Source organism: Diorhabda carinulata, chromosome 12 (genome assembly GCF_026250575.1).
Source record: "Diorhabda carinulata isolate Delta chromosome 12, icDioCari1.1, whole genome shotgun sequence".
Taxonomy (NCBI): domain Eukaryota; kingdom Metazoa; phylum Arthropoda; class Insecta; order Coleoptera; family Chrysomelidae; genus Diorhabda; species Diorhabda carinulata.
In genome coordinates, this window is record NC_079471.1 from 3852085 (window position 1) to 3875996 (window position 23912).

General features: G+C 30.8%; 3 protein-coding genes across 7 annotated transcripts; 2 read left to right on the forward strand and 1 right to left on the reverse strand.

Annotated features, from left to right (window-relative positions):
• Positions 1–146: 146 nt before the first annotated feature.
• On the forward strand, positions 147–1674 carry LOC130900169 (deubiquitinase OTUD6B). Its single transcript, XM_057810572.1, has 2 exons — positions 147–795; positions 1137–1674. Exons 1-2 carry the CDS (start codon positions 245–247, stop codon positions 1471–1473), a joined length of 888 nt encoding a protein of 295 aa, XP_057666555.1. The 5' UTR covers positions 147–244; the 3' UTR covers positions 1474–1674.
• A 725-nt stretch (positions 1675–2399) lies between these two features.
• Positions 2400–6914, reverse strand: LOC130900170 (lysine--tRNA ligase). 2 transcript variants are annotated; one of them, XM_057810573.1, is made up of 6 exons: positions 6171–6914; positions 5685–6115; positions 4575–5017; positions 3215–3699; positions 2606–2846; positions 2400–2553 (listed from the first exon to the last, which is right to left on the reverse strand). In XM_057810573.1, exons 1-6 carry the CDS (start codon positions 6242–6244, stop codon positions 2464–2466), a joined length of 1764 nt encoding a protein of 587 aa, XP_057666556.1. In that variant the 5' UTR covers positions 6245–6914; the 3' UTR covers positions 2400–2463. The 2 variants fall into 2 exon arrangements, with proteins under 2 accessions (XP_057666556.1, XP_057666557.1); XM_057810574.1 differs by having other exon boundaries at positions 6307–6786.
• Positions 6915–7288: 374 nt separating this feature from the next.
• On the forward strand, positions 7289–23731 carry LOC130900171 (mediator of RNA polymerase II transcription subunit 12). 4 transcript variants are annotated; one of them, XM_057810575.1, is made up of 25 exons: positions 7289–7660; positions 7989–8340; positions 8945–9130; positions 9233–9586; positions 9637–9900; positions 10027–10127; positions 10287–10568; positions 10624–10788; positions 10854–11167; positions 11394–11842; positions 12013–12355; positions 12627–12831; positions 13609–13719; positions 14419–14618; positions 14998–15150; positions 15627–15665; positions 17993–18251; positions 18321–18770; positions 19023–19289; positions 19431–19634; positions 19696–19929; positions 19983–20310; positions 20391–20608; positions 21190–21349; positions 21963–23731. In XM_057810575.1, exons 1-25 carry the CDS (start codon positions 7463–7465, stop codon positions 22340–22342), a joined length of 6216 nt encoding a protein of 2071 aa, XP_057666558.1. In that variant the 5' UTR covers positions 7289–7462; the 3' UTR covers positions 22343–23731. The 4 variants fall into 4 exon arrangements, with proteins under 4 accessions (XP_057666558.1, XP_057666560.1, XP_057666562.1 ...); XM_057810577.1 differs by having other exon boundaries at positions 10033–10127; XM_057810579.1 differs by lacking the exon at positions 15627–15665 and having other exon boundaries at positions 10033–10127.
• Positions 23732–23912: the final 181 nt, after the last annotated feature.

Genomic DNA, 23912 nt, shown 5'->3' on the forward strand with positions numbered 1-23912 from the left:
CCAGAAAAGTATCCATGCTACAGATTCTTATAAAATAACATTTACTTTTATAATTAGCTTAATATCAAATACATTCTAATCGTAGGCTTTCTTTAAACAAATGGTATATCTGAATTATCTTTTGGCAACATTGTAATGTTAATATTTTTTTAACCTCAAATTAAATTTATCCAAGTTTACCGTCAATGCAAAAAAATACAAATTATTAATTTGTTTATATTATACTATATCAAATAAAAGCGCAATGGATTCTGGAGATATTATTACTGAAGAAGAATTATTAAAAAAACATAAATTAGAAAAAAAAGAACTACAGGCTAAAATACAGTCATTAAAAAAGAGTATTCCAAAAGGCGATAAAAAAAAGAAAAAGGAAATTACTGAAGAAATAGCAAAACTTGAATTAGAGTTAGACCAAAAGCACAATAAAGAACTTAGTGAAAATAACTTTTCTACCGAACCTTTAAACAGTAGTACAGAGAATGGTGAAGAAAACGAAATTGTTGAAGATCAAGAAGTGGATACTGTAGCTAATAATACTCGTGTATCTAGAGCTCAAAAACGGAGGAACAAAAAAGAATTTGAAGCAAAAGAAAGAGAGAAACGAATTCTGGAACAAGCTGAAAAAAATAAAGAGGGGCCAAGACATTTGGAAATTAATGCAATTAAACAAGCTCTCAAACCTATGAATTTAAAACTACACAATATTCCTGCAGATGGAAATTGTCTCTATCTAGCTGTTAATCATCAGCTACAAGTTACTGGTAGACCTACCAGATCTGTTAATGATTTAAGGTATGAAATTTTGTATTGTAATCAAATTGTGTATATTGGGAAGATATCTTTCTTTTAGTGATCAATAGTAAGTGGATCTTTTAACTATAAGAATCAATTGCCATTTGAAATAATGGACTTATGAACTTATGTTTACAAAATTTCATTTATTTGAATACATTCTAAAAAATTGCTTGCTTAAATATGTGATAAGGGTGATCTTGTATTTATTCTTTCTATCTATAATGATTTTTAACATGAATATTTACAAATTTTGTAAAAAGGAAACAATTTTTTGAATAATTAAAAATAGCTTTGGACCACCTTGTATTTTATTAACAATTCTATATTTCATTTTGAAGGAAGTTGACTGCAGAATTCATGAGAAAAAATAAAGACGACTTTCTACCATTCATGTGCAACGAATTAGATGAATCTGAAGTAGTTAGTGAAGAACAGTTTGAAAATTATTGCAGAGATGTTGCTACAACTAAGTTATGGGGTGGACAACTTGAATTAAGAGCTTTGTCAAACATTCTAACATGTCCCATTAAAGTTATTCAAGCTGCTGGACCTCCAACCGTTCAAGGTGAACAATTTAAGGCCCCACAATTAATTTTAACATACCATAGATATTTATACCGATTAGGAGAACATTATAATTCTACCATCCCAATTGCAGACGATGAAGATATATGAAAATCACTGCCAATCGCTCTAATTAGAAAATTTAATAAGAATATATGACAATTATATACTGTACTGACTGGAAAACGATAACTATTAAAATCTGTCTCTAATTTATCATTACCTACCATATACAATATGCATGTAAACAAATTTTAAATGATGTCTGAAGTATACAACCAATTTACTCAAAAAAACTCTGTTTATTAGAAATTATAGTGTTTCATTTATAAATACATCAACAATTGCACCTAAGTAATAATTAACAAGTTGCTACAAGAAAATTTATTTTCCATCAGGAATCATATTGTGAAGTATTTTGAACTAAATCCCTGGTTACCAATCAGTATTTTAGATATAAATTACTGTAGTAATTAGACTTTTAAAGATTCACTGAATTAGTAGTTACACCAACCCAATCATTTCACAATTTAGTCAGTGGTGACGGCACGCCTCTGTAAGGCTCTAGCTAGTAAGCACAGCAACAAATTAAGCTCAATATCCCTTCAGGAGGGTGGCTACACATACAAGAGAAACCCTGGAAGTTATACTTAAAATGCGCACTTCCTTGGTTACACATTAAATAACCTGGTACAAATACAGGGACAATAAAATTAAAAAGGCTGTCTGCACCCTCTGAGTGTTGCTGTCTGCTTCTCTTATTAAAAAAAGGTCCAATAGGCGCGAAATCTGACTTATGAAATGAAAAAGTTCAAGCCAAAACGTCTGATTTGCTTAACGGCCCTTGGCCGCCCATTATTGTAGTACGAACTATAACTTAGTAATGGAATTAGAGGACCAACAACATTCCTATCAGTAATGAAAGTAGATTTCTTTAAATTCCTGATGTTACTGCAGCCACTTAGTAGACCAGCTGCTGCATCAATAATATTTGTAATAGCGTAAATGTTGAAATAGAATAAAAAGAAAGTACGAGATCTGTGAGTGAACTCATGTTTTATTTCAAATCAAAATATAAATAGTGTTTTTACAAGTATACACTTATTTAGCACCATCTACCAATTTATCTTCAGATTCCTCTTTATTCTTATTAGGATCATCTGGTTTCATAGCTGGGAAAAGCAAAACTTCCTAAAAAAAGTACTTCTATAAATATTAAAAACTTTTTATAATAAACACAAACCTTAATGTTGTTATTGTCAGTCAAGAACATTGTCACTCTGTCAATGCCCATACCCCAACCGGCTGTTGGAGGAAGTCCAAACTCTAAAGCCTTACAAAAGTCTTCATCTAACAAAGGTACTTCATCATCTCCTTCGGCTTTCAATGCTGCTTGTTGTTCAAATCTTTCACGTTGAACAACAGGATCATTTAATTCGGTGTATGCGTTGCATATTTCTTTCTTCATAACAAATAATTCAAATCTACGAAAATTTAGATTAATGTTACAAATTATTTTCATGGCCCTCACATTATCATTGTAGTGTAAGATATTCATTTAAACTATGTAGTGTAAAATATTATAATTGCATGAAATGTTAGGTATTTAGACTATTTAAGTTGATAATGATCAGTGCTGTAACTGTCTAAATGAAATAGGTTTAGTGAAATCCACGCCACTTACATTACATACTAGTTTTTTCATACATATATTAAAATATAGTTGTGTTGAGTTATTTTCTTACTAGCACTAACTCTTGGAACAAGTAGTGTGATACATATTTTTCTAAATATTAGAAATAGTTCAGTTAAGAAAAAATTGAAAATACATTCAAACAAATAGTATACTAACCTTTCCGTTAATCCAGGAATTGATCTATGCCATTTAGCTAATGGGCTCATCACTTGTGGATGTTCAATGATAAAAGTGGGATTAATAGCTTTTTCCTCTATGAAATCTCCAATTAGCTTGTCCAGCAGCCTATTGGAAGTCCTAGGTGGAGTACATTCAACATTATGCTTTATACAGAGATCATTCAAGAACTTTTGAGCTTCACTAGAATCCAAATCAGAAGGAAATTTAACATTTAATTCTTTCTCTAAAGTAGATATGATAGAAACTCTTTTAAAAGGAGGTGTAAAATCTATTTCCACGGCTTCTTCATCGGGTCCATTAGGATGATACATAATTTTATAACTACCATGTATACTATGCACCATGCCTGATACCATCTCTTCAGTAATTGTCATAAGGTCATTGTAATCAGCATAAGCCATATAGAATTCGCAAGTTGTAAATTCTGGGTTATGAGTAAGGTCTATACCTTCATTCCTAAACTAAACATTAAAGTGTATTAATAAAATATGTATACAAAAGCATTTTCAAACTTTATTACAATCTACTATTCTAAATTACATTAGAACGCCATAATAAATTATAACAATCCTGTTCCACTTGATTACCACTTCGCTTTACAAGAGTGTAAAAGAAATGTGGAAGAAAAACATTTGCTCTGGACTGAATTCTTTTTAAAGTGCCATAATCTGGAATACTGTTACTCTAAAAAACCAGTTGCCATGTCTGTAAACAAGCCAATAACTATTTCTAGAGTATCAAATGTATTTTATAAAATTTTTATTCAAAATCAAATAAATTTTCTTTAATGTAATATTGATTCCAAAACCTGAGCAGCCCTGTACAAAAATTCGGGGGTATACATCATGGGGCCCTTCTAAATTAATAGAATTTTTAAAAAATTCATCAGACAGTTGTTAGATTAATATAATCTGTTCAATGTAATAGTGGTTCCAGCAACTAACTAAATTCATGGAAATTCATTATTTTCATTACAATTATTGACCTGCTCACAATTAGTTCCAAAATTATTTCTTCTCTTGGTGCAATCAAGTGGCCTCCCAGATCACAAAGTTCATCCTCATATAATTTTTAAGGTATTTGAAAGAACAAAAATGTTTTTCTAGTTGAATTATTTTATCATGTCACATGTGATCTTTTTAATTCAGTAACTAATTTAAAAATTTCTTTTTGTTAACTCAATTCACTAATCTTATTGTGTACTATTTACTTTTAATGCTAACAACCAACATATAGTAAATTATAATCAAAAAGTAGAGTGGGTAGATTGAAATTACGCTGGTTAAAAATTTTATAATGATATTCCATGTTTTCTCAAAATAATTTCCTGCTTTACCTGTCTTCCAATTTCATATACTCTATCTAACCCTCCAACAACTAAAGTCTTATGGTACAATTCTGGTGCAATTCTCATATACAAATCCATATTTAATTCATTGTGATGGGTAATAAAAGGTTTAGCTATAGCTCCTCCAGGTTGCATGTTCATCATAGGAGTCTCAATTTCCAAGAAACCCATTTCATCCAAAAACCTCCTAACATATGCAATAATTTTGGCTCTTACTTCAAAAATTTTGCGTACTCTATTGTTTAATATAAGATCTAGATATCTCTGTCTGAATCGTGTTTCCTTATCTTTAAGACCAAAGTGCAAATGGGGTAACATGTGGAGACAAGGAGACAACAATTTTATTTTCTTTGGTAAAATAGAAAGTTCACCCTTTTTGGTTTTAGTTGGGACTCCTTCAACTCCTATTATATCACCTCTTCTTATTTTACCTAAAATAAATCAAGGCTATTAATATGTTATAATTTTGTTAAAACATTAATATGAGAAAGTATTTTTATAAATTAATTAAAAAAGAGTTTATTTTCAACTTTTTACTCCTCAAACCTTTTTAAATGTTTTTTGTGATGACTGGACTTGATTTTAGGTCTCTTCTCTATGAAAATCAGTTTAAAATAACATGTAACAATTAAACTGATTTTTGTAGAGAAGAGACTTGAAATCAAGATAAATCATTGTGAAAAAGAATTTATTTTATATTTTGTAGAAAAAGCTGATTAAGATAATTTTTGTCAGAAGCACATAGCATTAACAGATAATAAACCAAACTCAAATGATAGATATAAATAATGAGTACAACATTAAATTTTTAAATATTGGTAAAGTTGTTAACATATTATATTATATTTATTGATGTAGATTGCACAATCTTGCCTGTAAAAGATGAATAATAACTGATACCAATTATATTTCTTTAAGAGCGCTTACATCCATGTTAGATGGAAACTGCCCCTTCTGTATGTGAGTCTATACTTTTTGACTGGAAATCAGACTTTGTAGCATGAGCAACTACTGCAGTTTCTTTGTTAATATTTGCCTGATTCCACATATTCCCAAAAACAATAATTACATTTAATTTAAAAATAATTGAGAGCTTACCAGTATCTTCTAAAAATTTTGATTCATCTTCATAAAGTCTGGCATTGGCCATAACTTGTAATTTAGTTCCTTCGCCTCTTAAGTCATAAAAAACTAGTTTAGGACCAGATTCCCTAATAGCATGAATACGCCCTGCTACACTGAGTCGATCATTTTCCAATATCTCACCTTCTTTCAGGGATGAATATTTCTCAATAAAACCTTCCAATGATGATGAAACATGAAACTTGTGTGGGTAAGGAGATTGTTCTCCTCCCAGATCTTTTAGTTTATTTATAGCTGTTGATCTAAGTTTGTAATATTCATTAGGACTAACTTCTTCTTCTTTAACCTTCGATTCTTTCTGCTTCACAGCTTGGGGAGCCTGTTGAGCAGCTTTTTCGGCCTTTTCTTTAGCTTTCTGTTCCGATTTAAGACGCCTCTTCAATTCACTGTAAATACGAAAAAAATGTAATTAGTTTAGGTCAAAATATACTTCCAAATTACCTTTTACTTTTTTGTAATAATCCATAATTAAGAGAAAATACTTGTTTCCTCATAAATTGTAAAGTTTGCATCATGGTTTTAGGTTATAAATACCATTGAACAGATTGAATGGTATCCCAATTTATATTGAACTTACTTTTTTGACAATTGTTCACCAGCTGCATCAGCCATTGTTTGTAATATGAATAAATGACTAATTAGATATTTTTATGCGAAGAAAACAACTTAGAAATATTTACGGTTTTGCATTAGTTAACTCACACTATCGGAAAGATATTTCACATTCAACCAAGATTCCACATCAGTTTTACCAACTAGAAAGTGACATACACGCGCGATATCAATTTCTTTTCTTTGTATAATTTAATAATATAATAATTTTATTGAGAAATATTTTTGACCCTTTTGTCTAATTACATTATCCTTCAAATATCACTTATATGAATGAATTTAATAGTTGTGTCAACATTCATTTTGAAAGACGTTTTTGTTTGTTTTATCTAGGAAAAATATTTCACGCTTTTTATAACACGTGCACATGAAATTTCTGGTGTAATATAAATTAAGATGCTCATAATAACCCACTTCTATTATCTAGTTACAATTGTCATTAAATAGTTTATTAAAAATTCCGTAACCGTTAAAATTTTATTAAATCTCAGTTCTTCTTTTTTAATTAGCTTTAATACAAATTATCATATTCTATAAAGTAGATAGAAATGATTAAAATACTTGGTACTGAAATCATGACTGATTCACTGATTGATAGTGATTTGAATTGAATTTCAATAGAATTTTTTTAGATATGGAATATTTTTGCTGCCGACAGTTGGCATTGCTTGCTTATATTAAGATTGTACACTGTTGTCAAATTCAACATAATCAAGATTCATTGTGAACAATTAGAAAGTTTTTTTATATGATTGATTTTTTCATATACAATTGGAACAGTCTTGTTTCAATTCATAATCTGCAGAAAAAAGTGAACAAAATCTACTAATCTTCAAGAAATAAATACATAAGACAGTGGTTTTTATTTTGTCTATGATTAAAGTAGTACCATATGATATTTGATCCGTTGGAAATTGCCTAAAATTAAAATTGTGACTTTTCTAATATTTATGACAGTGACGTTTAATACAAGATGAGCTCGAAGTTGTTTGCATAATGTATACATTATAGTTTATTATTTAATTAATAATTAGTGTATAGTAGTATAGTATATAACTTAAACTAAGTTTTTATTTAATAAAATATTTATAACTACACCGAATTAACTTTATTAGGACAAAATGTTGAGTACGAATTTCTTATATGAGAAAAGACCTTTAAAGAAACAGCGAATCGGTCCCCCTGATGTATATCCACAAGAACCAAAACAAAAAGAGGATGAATTGACTAGTATGAATGTAAAGCATGGATTTCCTACGATGACTCATTTGAGCGATGAATTTGGAACAGCTAGAAATTGTAATGTCACTGCTAGCAAGGTATCTATGAATATTTAGATTTAGTACAAGACTTTATTTAAATGACATTATTTTATGATGTGTATAAGAATTCATTGAATTGTTATTTCATGTTTTGAAATTGATTTTAACAAAATGTGAGACCTCGCAAATTGGAACTGCTTGTGCTATTAGTTCTCTTATCATTTGATCATTTTGCCTATTTTAATAGTAATTTTAGACTGTGTATCAACTGATAGCTGCTCTGGTCTCAACTAATTTCCTATACATGATGGATTAGAACTATAAAATTAATAGAAATACTTAATTGTTTGCTTTGTTTGTGTAGTCTTTGATATTGAATTTTCAGGTTGGAGCTTACTTCAATGCAATTATTTTACGAAAAGAGGAATTATCAATGTTACCAGATTCTGGTAAAAAAAGACAACAAATAAATCCAAAAGATAATTTTTGGCCAGTAACAAATCGTACAAAAAACCACATAGAAGCTTGGTTTAAAGATTTATCAGGGAATAAACCTTTGATGAATTTATCTAAGAGAGCACCCAATTTCAATAAAAAGGAAGAAATATTTGTGATGTTGACTGAGTATCAAGTTCCAATGCTTCGAGCTGCTTGGTTTATCAAACTTAGTTCAGCTTATACTGTTGCTGTTTCAGAGGCTAAAATTAAAAAAAGACAAATGCCCGATCCAACTACTGGTGAGCATAATAGATTTCATTAGGTCATTAGTTTTGTTATCACTATGACATAATTCTTTTAATTAAATTTATTACTCCTTAAGAAAATCATTTTCAGCAACATACTGATGAATTTTCTTCAGTATATCGCACTTTTCAGTTGATAACTCAAAAACTGACAAAGTTACTGCAATATTAAATATTTATGTGACAGTATTTAAAATAAGATTTCTATATTTTCTAGCACCAATAGTACAATAAAAGATGATTTAGATTTTTTTACTTATGACACTATTTGAGCAGAGATGCAATATATTTTAACCGTATAAGTCTGTATATATTTATAATGTATTATAAATATTTAGTATACAAAATGATTACAAAACAAATAAGCAAAACTAGCACTTTATATTTGATTAATTGTTAGTGCCATATTGGAAAAGTCTTTATTTTAGTTAAATTCACAGTGATATGTAAAATATTTATTGTAATTTTTTTATTGCTTCTCTTTCTATCTCCACTCATTATTGAAAGTCAAATTTATATAATATTTGTTAGTTTATTACGTAGACTAATAAACTGTTTCATATATTTAATATCAATAACTAATTTTTTTAATTTTCAGAATGGACAGGTACTACTTTAAAGTTCCTTAAAGATCAACTACCAAAGCTACAAGAGCTTTATTCTCAAACTGAAAAACCAGTCAGCTCTATGTTGAATACAGTTCATACAAATGAGACTGAACAAAAGCTTGCAATGAGACACTGGAATTACTGTACAAGGTTACTAAAATATATGTATGAGGAAGGTATATTTGAATATATATTTCTTAATATCATTGCATTGCATATTGAACATTTTATGACTGGAAATTCTATGCATAATAATGTACCTTTTATGTTTTTGTTAGGACTTATGGACCGACAAGAAGTTTTAAACTGGATAATAGAACTTCTAGAAAAACAAAAATCACAAACACCTGGAGACGATGGCATATTAAGGATATTTCTACCTCTTACTCTTCAATATTTGGATGAATTCGTTCAATCTGAGCTTTTGTCAAGACGTCTAGCACATTTTTGTGCCAAAAAATTAGGAAGTATGTTGACCAATGTTGCTGAAACTAACATTATGACATCACCAATTAGTGAAAGTAAGACTGAACAAAAAGAAATTGAAAAGGATAAGAAGGAAACTGCAACTACCAATCCACTTCAAAGTACAATTGCTGAATATCAAAATTGTCCTCATCATCGTGATATTGGTGAGTTGTAATGGAGGAATAGTTGAGTTTATAATAATTTGTTTCTACAGTTTTGCAGCTGAGTACTATAATTCAAACAATAGTATTGGAATGTCCAACTGCACTTGTATGGTGTAGTACTGGTGTTGGAACTATTTGGCATGGTTCTCCTTTAGACAGTTTACCAGTTTCACCTTCATTACTACCAGTACCTCCTCGTTGTGATATGGATACATTTAAAAAGCAAATTATATATGCGGAGAGCTGCATTAGAGAAAGAAGCAAAAAAGCAGAAGGCAGATGGTGTACAGAAAAATGGCAAGTGTCACCAGCAGGTAAGAAAAAATTTATATTTTGCGTTTGTGATAAATATTTTTCTTATTAAAATAGAAGAGTAAAGGTTAGTGTTTGACTTTTGTCTACATTTGTTTAGTCTTCGATTCCTGTTGGTACACTTTTAGGTATAGTGACAACAAAAGTACTGGCAGCTCTAGACGCATTAGATAGACATCGTTTTGATAAAATGGATTCCACAAATTCATTAGATACATTATATGCAAAGGTTAGTATAGTATTTCAAACTATGCCAATTTTTATTCATTATTTGCTCCAATATTAGAAGTAGTATTCTTTGTAAACTCCACCTATTGTTGTTGTCCATATCTTTATAGTAGTCCATCTATAAAATATCCCAATTCATTGTTATTTGATCACTTTACAGATATTCAGTGGATCCAATGATCAAGAAAATGCTGTTGTCAAATTATTATGTGAATGGGCAGTATCTCCAGAGAGAACAGGAGAGCACAGAGCCCTAGCAGTCGCTGCTCTACTTGATAGAAGACAGTCTGATATGAATAGTTCTGCAGATCAGGAAACAACACCTGGTGATGATAAAGATTCAAGTAGTAGTGTTCCAGGTGGGCCTCCAATGTTTCAATCACTACTAATGAAATTTTTGGATAATGATGCACCTGTACCATCCCCTGATGACTGTTCAATGGTATGATTTTTCAATATTGGCGTATATATAGCTACATATATATATTTTATTTTAGAAAAAGACTGCATTTTCAAATTTGGTTCATCTTTTTACTGAACTTATTCGTCGAGATGTATTTTCTCACGATGCCTATATGTGCACCTTAATATCAAGAGGAGACTTGCTAGGACCTGACGAAAATTCAGATAGCAACTTACATCACCACCACACAAAAATGGAGGCTAGTAATTTGAATCAAAATTTGAGATTATGTTATGATTTTATAATGGCATTTATTATTTTTAGCCAATGGACTGTGATGACAATATTGATCATGATATTGACAAAATCCTTCAAAACATCAAAGAAGACCAGCAGAATTCTATGGACTTTCCAGATAGTCCCAAAGAACACGACCATGGCCACCATTCACATGTTCCATCTTCAATGGGACATGTTCCTATGGAAACTGATCACAATGATCATAAAGTAAAACCATCGAGGCATTTACTATACACAACTCATTTTCCTTTAAGCCAGGATGATCCTTTTTCTCAGCATGATTCTAATCAACGTCATGTATTACTGTATGGTGTTGGAAAAATTAGAGATGAAGCTAGGTGAGTATGCTGTTTTATTTTTCATTTTACATCAACCCTGTGTTCATTTCCTCTTCTTGTGCTTCCTCTTCATCAGTTGTTATTCTGACTTCATCAATTTTAGTTTTTTATGTGTATTTTTGATATTTATTTTCAATTCTCAGGAGATTGTTTCTAAAGGTTTCTAAGTGGTTTATTATTTATTTTTATTGTGTTTCATTCAGTTGATAATAAACTTATTTTGCAGACACACTGTAAAAAAGATGTCCAAGGAAATTTGTAAACTGTTTTCAAAAAAATTCAGTGTTGACGTCGTAGAAGGTGGCAAAGTGAAGAAACAACGCAATGAATTCAATTTTGAGGCTACAACACAAAAATGTCAAAGTCTCAGCTATTTTGATCAACATTTGGTTACTTGGCAATGTAGTGTTACTGTCATAGAGATGTTAAATTCATTCGGAACTGGAAACTCCAATTATTTACCCGTACAGGAACATGTAGCATTTCTATTTGATCTCATGGAATTAGCCTTGAATATTTATGGGTTGATTGAAGTTTGTATACAGATTTTGAAAGAGTTACCTGATGTCGAGACCCAGTTGTATAATAAAAATTTAACATTAAGTAGAAATTATACAACTTCTTTAAGTTTGTATGTTGTAGGAGTACTAAGAAGGTATCATTGTTGTTTATTATGTAAGTATCAGCTTATAATTTGTACACTGTTTATCAACTTATATTCTTCAGATATCGGGGGTAAATTGTGGGTAAACTAAAATTTTGTCCTCAAAATATCTAGTAGTAATCTAGTAGTCAAAAAAATCTCATAACTAGGTTGTAAGTCATTATTATATCATTTTTTTTAGTATCACCAGAACAAACTTCGGCTGTTTTTGAAGGTTTATGTAAAGTTGTCAAACATGTATCGAACCCAGGGGATTGCAGTTCGGCAGAAAGATGTATACTGGCTCATTTGTACGATTTATATTCTTCCTGCAGTTTATTAAAATCAAAACCACACACAGTCGAGCCATTCGGTAACGCCTATCCAAAAATTAAACAGGCCTTATATACTTCCCCTCAGCCGACACCTACCAATATTTATGTCTACAACGCCCAGTATATGCAAGAATTATTTATTAATCCTAGAAGAGCCGGACGAATTGACAGTGTTTTGGCAAAACAGTTGAATGAAAATGGTAACAATAGGTGAGTACTATCATTTATTTTTCATGCGTTGTGGTAAAATAAGTATTTAGTACATAAGTAGATATATTCTGATAGGCTTCAATTAATTTACTGAGAACTGTAATTTGATTGCACCATAAATAATAAAAAATATTGAGTTTGGTCCTGTTTTGTTCAGACAAAAAGAGGAGATTAATTTCTTCCAGGTACAATCTACATCAAGGGTTTTATTGATTAAAAAATGGTAGACTGAAAATATAGAATTACAAAAATTATATATAAATTTTTTCAGATATTCATTTGTTAGTAATGCTGTGATTCAAGTATGTAGAGAGATGGAAAATGAAAGGCTAAATGATCTAGCAATATTGTGTGCCGAAATGACTGCATGCTGTAATTCCCTAGCATCTGAATGGTTGGGCGTCATTCTTACCCTTTGTTGCCCTTTATCACATCCTGGATATTACACGGAAGTGCTTAGCCAATTAGATATACAGGTAATCCAAATTTCCTTTTATTGTGAATATTTAATTAATTGAATTTAAAATTTGGTATTCCCAAAACAACAGAAATAGAATAAGAACAGAACAAATTCGACAAAACCTAATAGGTTTGTGGATCATCTAGAAAATAAATTGAAACCCTTACAAAAGAAATAAAATGCCAAAAGAGATTATAAGAGTACCATTTTACTGATTTTTTCAGACAAAATTGAAGGAACAACCTGACTACATTTGAGAAAAATAATTGCTTCAAGAAATTCCAGCTTTTAACAATTTCACTTACCTTGAAATTCTGGAAGTTTGCTTATCATCATACTTTAAACTAAATCTCACCGTACTGGCAGTTTTCGAATACATATTAAAATTTAAAATGATGATTCTCATTGACATTGGCACGTGTGTTGTCTGCAGGAGGCTTACATTCTTCTCTGTTTGTTCTCAAGAATACTGGTAAATGGATTGGGATTTTGTCAATAGTGTGATAGAAAATAAATTGAAAATATTATGAATATCGAATATTTACTGTTACTTGCAAAATGAGAATTATTAGAAATTATGAAATTTGGATTTGAGAAAGCCTCCCAAGTGAGTAGAATTCTGAACAGCATCATAGGAAAAATATTTGGAAAGGAAAGTGTTCAATAAATTTTCTAGATGTAGCTTTCTACAAGTACTGAATGATGGTATATATGTTGATATTATGTGCGATATATCAATATTTTTAAATTTTGTGTTAACCCATCTAATTATATATGTAATATTTTTTTACAGGATGTAAGCGTTCACAATGCTTTAGCAGTTTTTACATGTATTTTAATAGCAAGACATTGTTTTTCTCTTGAAGATTTCGTAAGAAGGGTAGCTTTGCCTAGTTTATTGAAGGTAAGGAAAGTTTAAATATAAAATATACCTGCTATATCGCTTGTGTTATTAATATCGTTTATTAGTATAAAATCATTTTTCTGATGGTTTTCAGCTGCAAAATGATTATCCTCAGGATTTCAAGATGTTTTTACCAAACGTTAGTAGTGATTGCATTGTTGTTTTGAATGTTTCTTTATTTTAACTATATTATTTGTATTAAAAACTAGATGTTTCACAGAATGGGTTAGATAATGTATGTTTAATATTTTTTCTTCGTTTTTGTAGTAGTATTTCGGCCACAGTCCCTAAATTTTTAAATTTCAATTTAAAAATCTTTTAACCTATTCTGTATTTAACTATATTTATTTTTCAGTAAAAATCAATCAAAAATATTTATCTATTCGAATTTGAAATTTTTTTTAAATAAAATATCATTTTCTGTTCCAACTTTGATAAATGTTTCTAAAAATTATATGAAATTTTGCTTTTTACTTTTGAATCTTGTCTTGTTACTGATATTATTGAATAGAATTTAAATCTCATTTATTATTTATTCAATGTCACTATAATGGAAAGCTTGATAAATAATAAATTATGAATTTGTTTTCAATATCCGGGAGAGTCAATATCTCTGTGTCCCTTTTATGCCAAATTTTGTTTGCAATGTAAGACATTTGGTATAAAGTAATACCTGTCTGTTGATTATTCAATTTACAGGTGAAATCGTTGGACAATGGCGAAGGTAGAGCTGAAGGAGGCATGCGTTTAACTTGCCATTTGTTACTACGATTATTTAGAACAGCCGAAGGCCCTCAACCGGGACTTTATTCTGTCGGATCTCCACCACTTACTACACCACGACCACCGTTGGGAGTTAGACTCAGTTGTGATCGTCATCTTTTAGCTGCTGCACATAGGTAAAACTGTCGTTCAATTTAGTATAAAACGTATTTATTAATATCTTAATCTTTTATGAATATAAAAATATAGTGATAGTTGAATGAAATGGGTTCGGGGCATGATTTTATTGAGATTCAACCTGGGAAGGCACCACCAGAGTACTTCTTTTTCGGTTTCACACTTTATCTAAAACTCTTATAGGAGCAGTTTCGTTCACTACAGAAATACTTCTGGACAATAGAATGCAATTATTATTCTTTTCTGGTCTATTTGATTCTTGTATGACCAATGCACCTGATTCGATATCAGATGTATTCCATTGCAAATGATTAAACTGATTGGATTCCAATTTAATTCCATAAAATTTATTTAAATTTCATTTTATTTTCTTAATAGGAATATACACGTTGGTCCTGTATTGGCTGTATTGAAAGCAGTGTTAATAGTTGGAGATGCAACTGCGAAGGAGGGAACTGAACTGAGTTTGAGCAATATTTTAGGAACAAGTGATCTCCATAGTGGTGTTGATGGTCCGAATTTGGATTTACCGTAAGTGTATATATAATGAAATGTATCAATATTGAAAGGAGATTACAGGAAAGCACATGTTTTCATTACAATGATTAAGTAAACTTGAAAATCCTATTTGGTACCAAAAATTTCAATTTCCTTTTTCTTTTTTGTACAATACATTGAATTTAAAATATTGTAGGAGTTTGTAAAATATTTCTTCTTAGACCAGAACCCTGGTGCAAGGTTAAATAAAGTTTCCTAAATTTGGAATGGTCGTTTCTACACTTTTAGGTTAAAAATACTCAAAAACTAGATCTTCTAGATTAATTCGGATTCAGATTCTTATTGGTTAGTGAATATTAAAAATTAATATTAGTATTTTTATAAATAGGAAAACAAACAATATTTTTTTGTAATCTTCTTTTTAGAATAGCGAATCATCACACATCTTTTGATTTATTTTATATTATTATTGTTTATATTTTTGTTGTTTCTATTTCTTTTTTTGTTAGGATGAACGTGGATGTGTGCGGATCGAGGACGACACATAGGTTTGTCAAATCGATAATAATTAAGATCATCGCTTTGCATTGTTTGTGTCACCCTACGCTTGCACCGTCCTATTTTTTTTATATAGAACTACCAAAATACTTCAAATAAGTACTTATAAAAAATACTTTGAGTAACAATTTTTTTGACAAAAATTAACCAAAACATCACACTTTGAATTCCTATATGTTTAATTGACTCAAATCTCCCTTATGTTCGATTTTTACCAGCTGTTTTTATAAGTTTTTGTGATAGACATATAAAAAGGTATAAGGGTTTAATTCCCATACTGTATTGTAGATGGGTCATTGTATTATTATTTTATCTCTTAAGATGATATTACACCTTTTAAGAATTTTCAATATTGTTTTCGTTATTGAATTAATCAACACTGATGCACATAAATTTGTATATTTTTGTCGATAGTTGCGTTAATGGATATTTTTTTAAAAAAAGTATTTTTTATTAGTACATTCGGCGGTTCTGTTTGTGTGTCTGTATCTTCGTTGCAAAGCTTGTACATTCACGATCCACCAGAATGAATTAATACCTCGTTCCTGTGACTGTTTCTCTAAAACACTGGGTTTTCTCATTTTCTGGAACGTATTTCAATACGAGAAAAATTAAAAAAAAATTGAAATAATTTATAATATATAACAATAAGTTTGTATTGTTAAATAAGTGGAAACGTTTTCAATTTTGATTTTTCTTGTAAACCATCTTGTGTTTTTTTTTAATAAAGTGGATTAATCCATTTCCATTTTTCACTTGTAAATAAGTAGTAGTGAGTAATTAATTTCGCTATTAAAAACTTGTTACTAAGTATCAATATCTATATAACATTGTTCGAACTGTTACAAATAAATAAATAAAAGTTTTATAAACATGTTAAAAGACTTTAGAAATTCTGGGCTCATTAAAACTTGACATATAACAGTAAAAAACAAAAAGGTGGTCCACTAGAACTAGTAGTGTGTCAACTTTTATATAAAATGTTTGCTAAAACTGAAAATAGGGAAGATACAACTTTTTAAATGGACATTCTTTTTGCTACTAAATGGGTTCTAAGGTCGTGAATTTACCTCGCTAACACTTTGAACTATTGGGTATCCAATACCAGCAACGACTTTGCAAAGTGAACTACCTATCTGGGGGCTATGCGGCTTACCTCTTCTAGCTTTACAAAGCTTGAGTGTAAATACCGTAGACTTTGTTTATGAATTGCCTCGCATTCACAAATGAAGTATTCGGCGGTTTCCTTTGACTCTTATAGAAGTGACAAGAGCTCTAGAAAGTTTCTTTGATGTTCTTCAGATGGTAGTTCACTGGACAGTGCCCAGTAATCATATCAGTCACTCTCCTTAGTTCGTCTTTGTTCAATGAAAGGGCCTTTTTAGACCAGTTGGAGAAATAAGATTGTTTCAGACAGACCAGAGGTCTTATTCCATGGTCCCACTTTTTTATTACCATTATTTGACGGCTTTTTGGAAAACCTATGAAAGGTTGTTGTCCTAGAAAAGAAATTGTCCTGCCTTTGTTCGCCAGATCTTCTTTTATATGCGAGTTTCTGAGTCTATCATTTCTAATTATTCCTTTCACATTTCTAAGTAATTTCATCTCTGCTTCTCCAATTTTACTCTTCTCTTTCTGTTAATCTACAATTGCTTTTTTGTTTATGAGCTACTTGCTTAATGTATAGTGGTATACCTTATTCGCCTTCTCTATTCTACTGTTTAGTTCTGAATTCTGTCTTCCTGTTTTTTCCAATATAATTCATAGGTATTGGAAGCTACTAACTTGTTTTATATGTTCCTTTTCAACCCTGATGCCAGTTTCTTCTTTTACATTTTCCACTACCATAACTTTGGTTATCTTTTCGTTCATTTCCATTTCGTTTTGTGTTAATATTCGGTTCCAGAATCAAGAGCTATTCATAAACATTAATTTTATCTGTATCATTAAACATAAATTTTTCCTTTTGTTGCAAAAATTTTTATACATAATGTATATAGTTGAATAGAAATTGAGATTCACAAGTTTGTAGTAATGAATAAAATAAATAAATCATCTTCTGTCCGTGATTAATATATTTACTAAAATACAAAAATTAATTTAATGATAAAAGAATTTTCAAAATGATTTATTTAACAGTTCGTATAGTGATAGTTGTTTATATTGTAAATAGGGGTGGTTTTGTTGACATGTTGTCAATATAATAATACATTTTTACTACAACGAATTCGTCCCTTAATCCATTTTTATATGTACATATTGATTTTAAAAAAATAAAATATTTGAAAACTAATATATAAAAAAATTATTTCTTTAGACAATCCAGTACTGGTAACGCAGAAAGTACAGCATCACTTTCGGCATTCGCTTGTCATGTTTTAAGAGAAATCTGCTCCCAACAATGGGTACTAGAACGTTGTCTTTCATCCGATGTTTTATGCCACGTGGATAATTTATTAGACCCATTACTGTCGCATTCTCAAGCTCAAAGACTATTGCATATGATATGCTATCCGGATGCTGGTTCCAGTATTGATTCTTTGGATCAGAAATCAATGATAACTCGAATACTAGAGGTAGTGTATATATATTTTTTAATTTTGTTTTTCGCTAAGGAACAACACTATCAGAACATTTTTTTTTAGAATCTAGAACAGTGGACGTTACGGATGTCAATCCTCGATCTCCAATTAATGTTCGAACAATTTAGCGCCAATTCTCCAGAACTTTCTCAATGGTTAGACACTGTCGCCAAAGCGGCTATTGATGTTTTTCAATTAAATACTCCATACGACATACCCGCCGAAGAAAAGAAGAACGATAAGAAACAACAGATTTCGATCTGGCTAGTAGCGCCTTTAATTTCTAAACTACCAGCTGCAGTTCAAGGACGTGTATTAAAAATAGCTGGACAAGTTTTAGAGAGTGGTGGTTGGTGCAAAGAGCAAAAAAACAAGCTTAAAACTTGTGGTGGGGAAAGTCAGAGTTTACTGACGCATCAACCGTTTTTACAGTTGGTTTTGACATGTCTAAAAGGACAAGAAGAAGGGCTACGAGAAGGTTTACTATCATCCTTGCATCAACAGCTGTCGCAGGTACGTATTCCTTTTAATAAATATATCTATAACTAAGTAAGGTATGAAGAGGACTCAATATATAGAAAACAATCTAATAACGTATATACAGGGTGAGAAAGTAATATAAAGGCGAAATAACTCGGTTATAATTGTTCTCAATACCTGAAAGAAAAGGTAAATCGAAAAATTATTTGTGACGTTTCTTCCCGTTAGTCAATAAACTCAGTGATTTTTTTGCAGCGTTATTCCTAAGAAATAATTATGTTTCAGCTCATACAGCAAGCGAAAGAAGGAAATCTTCAGGATGTTACAGGTACTGAAAGAACTTTAGATGGTCTTCAGTTACGTTTTGCTCTGGTAGGAGGAGTGTTTGAAGCATTCCAAAGAAATCCTTCTGCTACGACGGATTGGGCACTATTGCTCGTGCAATTGGTAACTCACGGACTAATTGATCTCCACACTCATAGTGATTTGTTTACTATAGTTATTGATATGTTAGCAACTTTAGTTCATTCCGCGAAAGCAACTGACAGCCAGGTATTATCAATTTTTTTAACGACGAGTAGATAATTTTATTATATATATTTATTAGAAAATAGAGAGACTACAAAATCTTGTATTTTTATCCCTATTACTATCCCTATTCCCTTGGATAATCAAATAAGTATTTTGTTTTAGGATGATAGTAGAAAAATGTATCCTAATTTATTGAAAAAACTAAAGAAAGAGGTTGGGGAGAAACAAAATGCTTCACTGCAACACATTCGACAATTGCTTCCCTTGCCAAGGATACAAACAGAAGTCATCGCTGTGGAACCAGCGGGGTCAAGTAAAGGTAATAAGATGACCTTTGACAGCGTTGATAAGAAACACGATTTACAGGTATTATTAGAAACAATTTTTTCCCGATTTTCTTTCATTCAATGAATTATTTGCATTATAGGTAACGGATAAACAACGTGTAAGCAATTGGGATATACTAGAAGGTATGAAAAATCCGGCCCCGTTATCTTGGGCTTGGTTTGGAGCTGTGAGACTAGAAAGAAAATCTCTAGCGTGTGAAGATACTTTCAGATTACTAAAATTCCATACACATAACTTGCAAAAACCTGCTTCACATTATTTAGATCCACCTCCACTACCTCCGGAAGATCTAGAACCAATACCAGATAAACCGGTAATTGGATTTTCTGCTTGTTTTACGAACTTGATTCTTAATATTACTTTTAGGCCGATACACCTACCTCAGTTGATCAAAGTCCAGCAGGAGCTATAGGAAAAGGTCGTGGTAAAGGTCAAAGAAAGCCTCGCAAGCCCAAAGTTCCAGGACCAGTGCATGTAAATCCTATGACTTTAGGACAGTCTCCAATAGGACAAGGACAGCCTGGTATGCCAATGCAAGTTCAAAACAGTAATTCCCAACTTGGACACAATATGGGTGGATACGGGCAAGCACCGGGTATGCAGACGCAAGGTCAACAATATGTAGGAAATACCGGACAACAAAATTGGTTTGGACAAAATCCACAACAAGGATATGGATATCCACCAATGCCAGGTATTTAACTAATAGTTGATGCTAGTAACTATAGAATTTATATAAAAAAACTTAATTTCAAATTAATATTTTTTTATCAGTCAATAGATTCGAGCGACCGCCGCAACCAATTAATAATCAATCGAAGCAAGCTTTATCTAATATGCTTCGATCAAGACATCCAATTAATACTTACATTCCCGGTATGCAAAATAATCCTGCAGCGCCGCAACAACCTGGAAATTACAGCCAAATGCAAAGAGGTTTCCCTAGACAACCGATGCGACAGCCTCATCCCGGTTCAATGCAACCAAACCAGGTAAAATCAAAAGTATATTATTTTCTTTGAAATATTTGTTTAATAATAAAATAAAATAATAAAATATTTGGTACAAATAGCTACAATATTCGAATTCAATGTTTGTAATTTTGTGTTGTATAAAACAAATGCAGTGGTGAATTAACCAGCAGGCTGCAGATTTCAAGAGGCGGCAAATTTTGTCCAGCAATTTTCTATTTCCATTTACTCCTACTTACTTGTGTTAGATCACTTGAGTATTATTTTGTTTTATTCTATCTATGAAATAAAAATTCTTTGATAAGAATATATAATCATTTATGGTATACTCATATGGAAAATAGAATAGGGACAATAATATAGTTACAGGATGGCTCATTGTTTTCTAATTTCTGAATACCATAGTTTTTTTGAAGTACGGAGTTGATAGTAATTTTATCACCTCATGCAATCAGTTAATCCGAATCCATCCTTTTTATTTTGTTTAAATTGAATGCACTGATAAATTAAAAAAAAACATGAAAAATATCGCTTAGAATGGTAAAATTTGTGATATATACATGAGAGTAAATTAATATAAAATTTGATTCTAATATTTTCAGAGCATGTTTCCACAACAATATAGCAATATGCAAAGTAGTATGGGACAACAATACGGTAATTATGGTGCAAATCCACAGGCTATGATGCAAAGTAATATGCCGGGAAATCAACAAATTATGCAGGGGGCACAAAGTAGTATGTTTGCAGGACAGCAGCAAGGTAAAAAAAATGTAGAAGATACCCATTTTTATTGAATGTTACCACTACAATTTTTGATTAAATTTTGATTTATCACCATAAAGTTTTTCAAGAAATGTTTGTTACGTTAGTTGATATTTGAAAAAAATCTGATATTGATAATTAGTGATTTGTTCCACGAAAAGAAACTACTTAAATTCAATAGAAATGAAAAAAAACGAATTTATCTCCGATTTGAAGGTGCTCCAGCTTCCCCTGCGTCCAAAGTTATTTTTTTTTTAAATTGTAGATAGTGTGTTTTTTATCAAATATCTCTAGATACCAGAATTTAAGGACCCAATGCTCTTAAGTTTGGAAAAATTCACTGAATCTGACTAGAAGGACCAATGGTTTAATTTTGGATGTTTTTAAGTTGATAATAAGTCAAAAACATATAAAATGTGGTTCAAAAATAAAATTGAACTCAAAATTGATAAACAGAACTCTAAATATTTATGAATGATCTACATTTAGTGCGTGTAATCAAGCACTACTCATAGGCTCGTCTTTTTCATTAATTTCATTCATATTAAAAATTTCAACAAAATGTAACATTTTTTATGTGGAAAATGATCATTTTAAATTGTTATTCAAGGTTTTGGACAGCCCAGGCCAGCTCAACCGGACTATCGACAAATGGGACAGAATCCACGTGCTCCTTATATGCAGCAGGCTCCTAACGTAACTATGAACACTAACATGGGTTCGATGAGTGGAATGGCAAATCAAGGAGTTGCAGCCCCGCCATATTCGAGAACGGGAGCTCAAGGAATGCAACCGAATGTTCAAAATCAAAGTCAGTTTCAACAACAAAGAATGAGATTAATGGCGATGCAGCAACAGCAGCAGCAACAACAACAGCAAGGTGGACCTCAGGGAAATCAACCATCTCCAGCTTTAGTAGCTCATTTACAAAGACAACAACAAATGAATCAAAATCCTTATCATCAACCGCCTCCTTATAATATGCAGTAAACAAGTGTCTAATTGATACGTTTTCATATCATACTGGCAGTACTGGAGATGTAATATTAATCAATTTGATTAAAGGATCAGCATGTTGAAAGTAATTTATTATAATTACTATAAATGTGCACATTTCCATGTATTCCATATATTGGTGTTCTGGTTTCATCAGTATTAAAATTTTTTGTACTTTATAATTTTATGTATTACATGTCACATTTCATTGCTGTTCATAATTAGTGAAATGAAATAATTTTAGTGACTTAATTGGGTTATTTTTATTTTATAAAATATGATCATTATGTGCGAATTATAGTTTCCAGTGATAACTGCTCGCCAAAAGCATTTTTAATCGTTTATGTGTATATTATAAATCATTTGACTATGGAACTGAGCCTGTTGCACTTAAATGTTGTTATCGAAAATTCTTACAAGTTTTTGTTTACTTTCACTTCTAACCTATATGTGAGATTAAAAGGTTAAAAATTAACCAAGTAGTTAAAACTGAACAATAAGAAAACTCACCGATATAGTTATAAATATATTAGTAACCAAATGGTTACAAATAACCGAAAAGTTACAGAATAGACCCTCGCAATTTTGCATTCACTTTTAATCCTTATAATAAAAAGTAAATATTGTTACAATTTTATCCTCACTGATCACTAAATGATCATTAGGATTATTAATATATGTATATATAGTTGTAATTATTTCTGGCTCAGTACTCATTAAAAAACAGCATTAAAGACACTCCCATTTTCAAAAATTTCGTGGATTGAAAATAGTTTTTCTCGGTTGTTAAATTTTCTTATAAAACATTTAGTGTCACAATTTAGCCTGCCGCAGATGATTTATTATATGCACGTGAAGAAATAACTATATAAATACTAGTTTATGGCTATCATTTATCACTAATAGCCCTCTTGTATCAATTTTCAGAATGGTCAATCAATTACTTTGCGTGTTAATACCCAGATTAAATACTACACATGTCTCAGTAAGACGGAGGAACGAAATTATGAGAAAGATGCAAAAGGTTTGAAGGAACAATAGGCGCACTCGATTAAAAACAGCTGTGAAATTTAATTTCACGGCCTGATAGTGAGGTAACGCTGAACATAACAGATTTAAATGTCCCGAGGTCACGGCGGCGTTTTAAGAGAAATCATAGCAGTGATATATTTGCAGTATTTAATCTGGAGTTAGGGTTTCATGTGAAAAGATATATTTGAATTCTACTCGTGACACGCAAATATTGATATTACATTATTTAATATGTATAGTTTATATCTAAGAAAAAGTACAGTGCGAAAAGAAAATTGTGATCTTTTTGTTCAGAACGTTTGTTTTCATGCGATGTATATTTTTATTTGTATAATAAACTTTTTGAAATTATTCTTTTGTTTCATTCAGTTTAAAAATCTAGCAGATAATATATTTAAATTGGGACACAATTGACTGACACTGGGGAAAAAACTTCTTTATTTCATAACAAGCACATCCCATTATATTTCTAAATTATGGACTTTTGATTATAGAAGAAACCAGAGTATGAACAAACATTTGCTATGGACAT